The following is a 9,965-nucleotide window of genomic DNA, read 5'->3' as shown; positions in this document are numbered from 1 at the left end:
ATTAAATCAATAACATAATTAGCTAGTAACATTTCATAAGCGGAAATTTAATTGTAAATGTATACCTTTTTCGTCGTGCTAAATTGTGTAAAAAAAAATCCGATTTGTATGTTGCACTTAAAAGGGCATGGTCACGATTTTGGTCAAAAATTATTTTTCCGATTTTAATATTTACAATGCTTCAGAAAGAAATTTTAATAGGCAACCGAAATTTGAGTGTCATTTGATGAGTATAGGCGAGTTACAGAGCTTGGAATTCTTCGCTATGTAAACAAAGCGTTTGTTTACATTTTAAACGTTGAAGTAAAAATTTTATTATTAAACCTAAAACGAATGTGTTAAACGTTAGGAACTGTTTGTCTATGCTTAAAATGAATAAAAAGATAGACAAATAAGCTTGAAAAAGATTTTGTACTGGTATATTGAACCTATGTTAACAAAAACAGGGCACGACTGTCGAGCCTTGTTTACATGACAAAGATTTGTGAGCCCTGTATCTTTCTTATAACTCTACGATTGACTCTCAAATTTTATATGATCATTAGAAATGCATTTCTTAAGTATTGTAAATAATAAAAAGAGAAAAATAGAATTCGACCAAAATAGTGACCATGCCCCTTTAAGGACACGCGAGACGTTCCTCGGTTTTATATAATTTTCCCTGATATATTATTCCTTATTTATTTATATTTAAACCTGTTACCTACCAAAAATTCAGGGTACATTACCAGGCTATTTTCGGAGCTAGAATATTTAGAATTTTCCATAAAATAGCATGCAAAATACATTTTAATGCTTATAAATAAAGTCATATTATTACTTATTAGGTTAGTTACTGACTCACTACGGAAATATATTGGGTTGATCAATCTCATAGATGGCGAGGCGAAGCCGAGCCGTCTATGAGATTTATCAACCCAATATATTTTCGTAGTGAGTCAGTAACTAACCTAATAAGTGTTTTGTTTTTCCAAGGACTATCAAACGACATAATCATTAACAAATAGCAGTGATCTACGCAAAGCCATGTACAAGATGCCTTACATCTCGTCCAGTTAAACTCATTTAAAGTTTTAAACTCTTAAAAATTATCAATACTCCCTTTTAAATACACTTAAAAAATCTTCGCTTCACCCATATTACTTACAATGTTTTGTTGCTATTTAATTTTAAACCTCTGCAGAGATTTGAGCAAATTTCGACGCTGCCATTTTGCTCTGCTCCAGACATAACAATGTGACGTCAATATTCAAAGGGCAACTACTCTAATTTAAAAATAATTCCAAAGGGCAACTACTCTAAATATTTTAAGGACTTACTGAACACGATTTCTGTGTTAAATATAATGATATATCGAGATGAGTAGGTGAGGCGGCTGCCAATGACGGCCATATTGCCTAATATAAATCTTCAAAGAACCTACATATTGATATATGAGGCAATCACGTGCCATGTTTAATCCAATGAAAGTGTGACATTTCAGTCCGAGGGAAAACAATATATATTTAATTGAACACTTTATATCTTAATCTAAAAAGTATCATATACCATTACATATAAAAACATGAAGTATCATAAAACGATTTTTTTTTCGATTACAACGAAGACCACACGGCGGGTGTGACCGGTAAGCAGAGGATGCTCACTCCTCCTAGGCACCTGATCCTACTTCTATCTTTTTGGAGGTCTGTGTTGCTCTGCTTTGAATTTGTATTTCGTTTTATGGATTTTGTACATGGTTTACGGTTTGTTATTGTCATTTTTTCATGAAAACATAATTATGGAATTACTTAGTGGAAATCTTCAAATTGTGGAGATAGGAAAAAATCATAAAAATGGAAGATAAGTCGCGTCTGACCTTAATTATAAGCCTCTGCTCAGGCATTACCTTCTGTTTTGTTACATATATATGATTGAATAAATATGTATTTTTTTAAATCATTAATTGGCACCATATTTAATTAAATATATGTTTTTTACGGAGAAAATATTTTTTTCTATATATAATAACTAATCACCTTAGCAATTATTTTCTTCACCAAGAGCGATTACTCTCCCTCGAGATACCATTTACTTTCGTAGGGAGTACAAACAAATAGCCGTTTTGATGGTTTTTCTCTTTGGTTAATTTTTTATTCATTGTTTTCTATTCTATTTGGGGGAGGAGTTATTTTAGGAGAATTAGTTCAGACATTATACATTATCAACGATGGACTCCTGAATGTCAAGATGGTTGCATATAAGTAATACAATATATTATATTTATTTTTATTACCTAATCAAAGGGATTTTGTTGTTACTGCAAATTAAATATTTGCGTCTATTTTGAACTGCCGGTCAATAGACTGCGATCTATTACACCGCCGGTCAATAGACTTCGATCTATTGGACCGCCGGTCAATAGACTGCGATCTATTGGACCGGCAACGTATTTCAGAAACGCGGGTATGTTAATGTTACATCCTTTCGATAGTTCTCAGGGAATGTATATTCCTTCACATATACGCTGTATTTAGTACTTGGTGAAACCGAATTCAATGTTATCAAAATGGAGTATCAAATAATCAACAGTTTTAAAGCTTTATATAAGGTAAAAGACTATTTAAAATCTAATGGGTTGAAGACTCACCCTTCTTTGTGTAAACTTATATTAAATGGAGATATTGTAATGCATGCAACTGGTTTTGTGCATGTAAAAAATGAAAAAAAAATCTGAGTATATTGCATAATGGCACGAAAACCATCTGCAATATGCAAATTGTAAACCCCGAAAACTAAAAAAGGAATTTGGTAATAAAACAATTATTTAATGCTTGAACAGTCAATAGACCAGAATTTTTCCCTTGGTGCAGGGAACAGCTAAGTATGATCTATTGCCCTCGGCCGTTGGCCTCGGGCAATAGATCATACTGAGCTGTTCCCTGCACCTCGGGAAAAATATTCTAGTCTATTGACTGCTCAAGCATTAAATAATTGTATAATAACAATTAGGTTTTTGAAAATCATTTCTAAAATATTTCTGATATGAAGTTTGACACACTATTGTGGCCCAACGCTACCCCCAAAGATCATGGGGTTTTTTTTTTTACAAACGTGAATTCATATTATCAAAGGATGATATATGATTTTTTTAAATAAGACTTTTAAAGATTTTTCTCTTTACACTTCGAACTCCCTCTGATTATGACATCCCCCTACATCGACTCCTAAGGAATTTACACTACCAGAGGATTCCTCCACACAAGTTACAAATTGTCGGGGCAATTTGATTTGAGAAGTTTTTTTTCAAAAAATGTTCGCTATGTTTTCCAAGGTAAGAATTCGAAATACTCCCATCTTGGCCAAAGGCACACATCGGCTCCGTTTCAATCATGGCTGACTTGTGGATCGTTTCCACAGCGACAGCGTCAAGAGGTTTTACGTTGTTTTTCCTGTCAAGGGTTCAGAAAAGCTCATTTGACCTTTCAGCTCAGGTTAGCTACAAACTAACGCAGAAAAAACAAAAACAACAATAAAAACTAAATTTATGTGTTTATTAGTTAATCACCATCGGTTGAATTACAGGAAGTTTTGAATCCAGCTGCTGTAGCTGGACACCCGGGTGTAGACACTGGGGTAAGTTCCGGAGCACGTGCTGATGCCCCATGACGTCACTCCAGCCTGGATCCATGCACCGTTCTTCTCGCAAACATAGGGTCCGCCACTGTCACCCTGTGGAATATCAAAAATAGCTGTCACACACAACGCCTATACTATTTACACTCGATTTACAGACTTATTTCACTTGATCCCCATGTTTGACTTACACTGCAAGCTGATTTTCCTTCCTCGTACAAACAAATATGGCTGCTGAAAATGCTTGCACCTGAAACACCGCTCCATCTGTTGGAGCATTCAGTGTTAGCAATGTTGTTCATCTTTGCTTCCATCAGAGAGTTTGAGGTAGATCCGGATGCTTCATAAACAAAAACAAAAAAAATATTACCATTTATCAAATGACATCAAATGTATAATTGAACGCTATTGTAGAAACCTAGGCATCTTACTTCCGACATTGGTGCGACCCCATCCAGTAATCCAGCAGTTCTGTGTTCCAGAGAGGAAATCTTCGTTGTTTGAGGCGAGGGTCGCCAGGGCAATGGTAGAGCCCAGGGGAATGGGGGAGCTCAGCTCCAGGACAGCGATGTCATTGGGGAATCCGGCACTAGACCCGCTGTACTGGGGGTGCTGCGGAAGAATAAGAGATGTTTTAGCACTCAGATCATTTTTATCCTTGGAATGTGTTCATAGCAAATCAATAAAGCTTGCAAAAGAGTGTTCTCACCAAGTTGACCTTGGTGACGGTTCTTGTTTCTCCATTGGCGCTGACCCTTGTGATACCAGCCTCGACGCTGTATCTGGTGGGCTGGTTTCTGTAAACAAACATCAACAGTTCTTTTTGCATCACTTGCATGTATGAATTGTGTAATTATTCTCGTGACAGAAATATATCTATAATATCTGCTATATGCACACAGAAGAAATAGAGGGAGACAGCCAGACAGCCAGACAGACAGACAGACAGACAAACAGACAGACAGACAGAGACAGACAGACAGTTTGACAAACAGACAGAGACAGACAGACAGACAGACGGACGGACAGACAGAGACAGACAGAGATGTGGTTAATTTCCTACACGTAAGCCTCCACACAGTGGGCCGCTGTCAGGACCCGGGTGGTTGAGATCAGTGAGCCCCCACAGATATGGGAGGTACCGATCTGGAGGGACACCTGCCACGGCCACTCCCCGGTGTCAGCGGTCTGACCCCCCACCACACGGGACTCCGCCTAGAAAATGGCATTCGGAATTAGCGATTCGATTCTTTTACCATACTGTGCACTATTTTTACTTTTCGCATACGAGAAAATTTTGCAACCCCACCTCCCTCTGTTGTCATGAATATTTTTCTCTTGTTTATTAATGACTTATTTTAAGACTTGAAAACATATTAGACTTGAAATTAATAGTAAAAGTTGTCTTTCGCAATAAAAAGTCGCAAGTGAAATTTGTCACGGTAATTCAACACTTTTGTCTAATTCAATCCTTAACATTACGATTGCGTTGTCAAGCTTTGTTCAAACGCCTGAGTGGTAATAATTATGTAATCATTAAAATATAAATAACTCTTTACTATATTAGGCATAGCAAAAACAAAGAATTTAAATAACTGCTAGTATTGAATTATTTTGACCGGGTTTACCTCATCCATCGGGTGCGAGATTCTGCTGACAGACGACCTCAGGATCTCGTTGGCAGGTTGAAACAATGTGGGCACAGCAACTGCAAAAGTACAAATAGGAAATAACGTTATATCACATGCACAATCAGGAATAGTGCTCTCGATATGAAAATTATCAGAAATGAAAGTTAAGGAAGCTGGCTGGTCAACGCCATTTTTGAACTGTATAAATCCCCCTAAGGAGGCTGGGTGCTCAACAACTGAGCCATCATGTCCTCCTTATATTTAAAGATATGATGTATCTAGCTATAAACTTTTAAGGAAAAAGTCCTTATATTTTTCCTTTTTGACCTGGGCATTTTCTTATATTGTTAGCTCACCTGAGCTGAAAGCTTAGGTGAGCTATTTTGATTACATTTTGTCCGTCGTCCGTCTGTCCGTCTGTTAACTTTTTACATTTTGAACTTCTTTTCTAAAACCCCTTGGCCAATTTCAACCAATTTGGCACAAAGCATCCGACAAATTGCAGAAATGAAAGACTGAGCTTTATTCAAAGCGGAGAAAACCTCAAAACTGTAGAAAAAGGGGGGATGCATTTTTAAAAAATCTTCTACTCAAGAACTACTGAGTCAAATTCAACGTAATTTAGCATAAATCATCCTTATGGGAAGGAAAATATAAATTGCAAAAATTAAGGGTTAATTCTGTTTTAAATTTGAGTAATTTACGAAAATAATAAGACAGAGAGAATGGGGGTCAATTAGTTTAACTTCGGGCTCGATATTTCATATATCGAAAATCAGTTTAGAGGACCAGTCTATGTTAGAAGCAGCCATCTTGAACGGAGATGAATTTGCTGGTTGAGCAACATTTTACACGCGAGGGGAATATTTAAAACATCCAAAATATATTTGCGCCGTGTGAAGTGAATTGAGGTTAAATATTTCAATGCGTTGACATTTTCATTTGTGAAGGTGGTTTTAGCTTGATTTGATTTTCGTTTAGCATGTTTAGTTTCTTTTAATTTTAACTTGAGAGGAACCATCGTCTTTATTTTAGAATTTAAAATCTTTACGTGTAGACCGGTAAATCAGACAGCTGATTGTTTACATGTACCTGTGCAAAATCTGATGCACTAACAACATATTATAAAATACTATTCATGTTATGTTGGTACATGTAATTCGGTACGATCCCTACGTAATGGTTGATTAATGCAACATGTTTAGTTAAGATACTCATCAATTTCAATCTAAACGAAGATTATTCTCGCTGCTAGAAATATATAAGTTTATATATAAGATGAAAAAAAAATTGTGTTTTTTCTTTGTTTTAGTGCATTTTTCTCTTGTTTTAATTGTTAACAAAGAAGATGAATGAATAAGGCGTGTAAAATGCCCATATGAGTAATGATTAGATACTGCAAAATTAAAATATCATTAAATCTGATACTTTTAAAAAAAAAAATAATTGAAAACAATGTATATTTAACGTAAAATCGGTTTGTAACCCTTAAATATTTTAATTACTTGCAATAGGATGATTCAAACTGGCGTATGCTTGTCAAAACCTCCAAATAGTGTCATTTTTAAAACTTCAATGCCTTTTCTTTTATAGAGTGGGTCTGAGCTCCATATTTTTGTCATAGTCTAAATGCGGTTAAATGGAATTAAAACCGATTTAAATCAACAAAAATGTGGAGAGATGACCCACTATACTTTAAAAATGCCATTTTGTAGCCCAACAATTGAACGTTTTAGAAAAATAATACGAGTCCGTAAATTTGCGGCCAACGTCTCATATAGCATTTAAACAACGCAATTTGTTGTTAATGAAATGGCTCAGTGGTTAGAGCACCAGACATTAAGTTAGTTTATAGAACATACGTTTTTAGGTTGTGGGTTCGATACCACCAAAACTTAAGAATTTATTATTTTTTTGTTATCTTTTTTTGAAATATTTCAAACTGTAAATAGTTAGAAATTACCCTTTTGTCAACTTGTATTATAAGATATCAAATATATTTAATTGAAAAAATGTTAAATTTGAAATTGTATTTTACGACTAAACCAAATGGACAGTTGCGCCATCTTATTCCCCCATCTTCTTTATAAGCAAGATACAGAGCTTTGCGCACAATGCCACTGTATGTTTGTACACAAAGCTGGGGTCATGCTTTAGTTCGTTTATATTTTAAATGCAGGTATCCTGAATAGGAAATACCAAGTTTAAAAATCTTAAGTTGAATGTAATAAATTCATGTGAACAAAAACACGACTCAAACCAAGCTATGTATCTATACTACTCTATTAAAATAATAATTAATTTGGGCTTTAATACCGAGAAATCGGAAGAGTACTGTCTTTTGTTTCATATATTTAAAACATTATTGGTACTTGAAGATTACCAATTTGTTTTTATTTTTTCTCAGTCAAGCTTCGCTAATTAATAATCAACGAAAATTCCTATCAAAAATCCGGAAATCATCTGGATTTTTTGGATTTTACAATATTGCGCATTACATTCACGCTAAATCACAGGAGGCTCTTTAGTTTATGTTGCCACAATATCACATTTGCATGGATAAACTCAGAAACGATATTACAACGTGTACGTGTAAATTTTCATTGAAAATTTGTCATATATTCTGTTCATCAAAGGAAATACCGGAGATAACTCTAACTCAGTTCATTTAATATGAAAATCCCGAGAGTTCAGAATGTCAACATGGTGTGTAAATTCGAAACGAGTAAAAACGTTGGTGAATCAAAGTACTGAAGTACTGACGGGAGTTGATTTTATCGATTATCATTTATTTTAAAATCAACTTATCTTGCGTGGCAATTAGTTTCTAGTCTGTATTTAAATTACACACTTTTTTATAATATGAATTTTAATTAGACTTTTCAGACAAGAATTTAGAGAAACCCCATATGAATCATGTTGTGTTATATTTAAAGATAGATTTCAAACTATGTATTAGTAATCGAAACAATTCTTAAAAAATGTATGGATCCAAGCATTTTTGATATTGAACTCCAGTCTCGTTCAACCAGACGCTCAGCTGTCTCCGTTTATCTCCGACAAGCAAGAGAGCCTCTCTGTTTGTCGGTGATTTACGGAGACAGCCGAGCGTCTGGTTGAACGAGACTATATTAAACTCTGGCGTAGGAATACATGAGACTTCATAAATATCTAAATTGTTCGTATTATATAAAATCTTACTATTTTCAAAGTGTTTATAAGTTTCCTTGAAAAACAATGCTTCAGCATACATTACGTCGAATTTTTCTAATTATATTCAAGAACTAAGACTTGTCAGCGGTGATGATTGCTTAGGTCCAAACAGTCACTTTCGGTTTGCCAGAGTGACTGCATAGGAGAGTTGACTAAAATCAACTCCCAAAAAGTGTTGAATTCTTCATTAATATGAATAAAATTTAGATGAAAGGTATTTACAGCCTCAAAATGGTTTGTTATGAATAATTTGACTGTTATTTTCAATGCAGCTTCATTCATTTTCTCCAAAATTGTTTCGGAGCGATTCTGCAATTTTTTGCTACATTACGGGTATATGGGAGGCATTTTAAATGTGGTGAAGGCCTGTCCCGAGACCCAGTTAGATTATTCAAACAAAGAAAAGTGAAGTGAAATTAATAGCAGTATTGTAGGCTTAAAGCTTGGTTATGTAAATGTCAACAACACGGTGAGTGGATGTATCTCAATGTCCGATATCATATGCAATGTCAACCCGTGCACGCATGGGTCAAAGTTTAGTCTTGCTTATAATTCTACGATTGACGCTGAAATTTTGGTTGATCAATAGAAATGTCTTGCTTAAAGGATGATATGCTGTAACTACTTTCTTGTGCCCCTTCTTGAACGAACTGGCCACAATTCTCGAACACTCTTAAGAAGAGCTTGTAAACAGATAGAAGTTTCAAAGTTAAAATACATGGAATTTTATCAAATGATAGTTTATAGCAAAACAAATTATTTCTAAAGATGAAGTTAGATCTGATGAATCATTTTATAACCAACTAGCCCCAATAACTTTCTATAAAAAGACATGGTTTACAAAAAGCTAAACTAATCTAAAAGGTGATATAAGTAGACGATTTACCGGTCAAACCGAGCAGGCAAAGGAATACGGCGGCTGTCTTCATGGTCACACTGGGCTCTGTGAGGTGATGTTGGAGACACGGGCACTTGTTTATATACCCACGGCCACATGCAACATGTGCGCGCTTTTCTCACCATTTTGACAAAGTGACTGTCATAAATTAAAAATCTGCATGGCTACTTTCGTTGTGCGAGAGCACTTATGATGACGTATTGATATTCTATTTTTGGTTTTTAAAGGTTTAAATTTTTTAATTGTCATGACTTTGGGCTATTAGTGTGCATGTAATTCATGCAATTGTTTCATGCATATAATATAATTTTTATTAATATCTAGCAATATTTCATAGATTTATATTCATTTATTGATTATCATTTTTTTTTTCAAGAATGCAAATAAAACGCATATTTTGTGTATAACAAAAAATAAACGCGTTTAAATTTATTTCATTCATTGAAGACATAAATATTTCGTTCAATTGCATTGATTGATTTTAGTGATATTTACTCAAAACACAGAAGTCAAATCTGGTGCGTATAAATACATTCAATCTTCCTTCACGACCTGATATTATACTTACGCTGATTGATATTTCATTGATGTAAATATTTTTAACATAA

General features: G+C 34.6%; 1 protein-coding gene across 1 annotated transcript; it reads right to left on the bottom strand.

The window, feature by feature from the left end:
- Nucleotides 1–3,518: 3,518 nt before the first annotated feature.
- Nucleotides 3,519–9,403, bottom strand: LOC128156255 (chymotrypsin-like serine proteinase). The gene is made up of 7 exons (XM_052818311.1): nt 9,346–9,403; nt 5,244–5,323; nt 4,679–4,830; nt 4,325–4,412; nt 4,047–4,227; nt 3,807–3,955; nt 3,519–3,711 (listed from the first exon to the last, which is right to left on the bottom strand). Exons 1-7 carry the CDS (start codon nt 9,386–9,388, stop codon nt 3,559–3,561), a joined length of 846 nt encoding a protein of 281 aa, XP_052674271.1. The 5' UTR covers nt 9,389–9,403; the 3' UTR covers nt 3,519–3,558.
- Between the last annotated feature and the right edge of the window lie 562 nt (nt 9,404–9,965).

The sequence above is a fragment of the Crassostrea angulata genome, chromosome 7, assembly GCF_025612915.1.
Source record: "Crassostrea angulata isolate pt1a10 chromosome 7, ASM2561291v2, whole genome shotgun sequence".
NCBI classification, from domain to species: Eukaryota; Metazoa; Mollusca; class Bivalvia; order Ostreida; family Ostreidae; genus Magallana; species Magallana angulata.
Note: the sequence above shows the minus strand (reverse complement) of the source record. Positions and strands in the feature narration are given on the sequence as shown.

Excerpts from the sequence above, each read along its gene's own strand:
- LOC128156255 (XM_052818311.1), bottom strand. The coding sequence starts at position 9,388 with ATGAAGACAGCCGCCGTATTCCTTTGCCTGCTCGGTTTGACCG. Across the intron at positions 5,324-9,345 it reads TTGCCTGCTCGGTTTGACCG|TTGCTGTGCCCACATTGTTT; the intron begins GTAAATCGTCTA and ends GTACTTTTGCAG. Across the intron at positions 3,712-3,806 it reads AAGGAAAATCAGCTTGCAGT|GGTGACAGTGGCGGACCCTA; the intron begins GTAAGTCAAACA and ends GATATTCCACAG.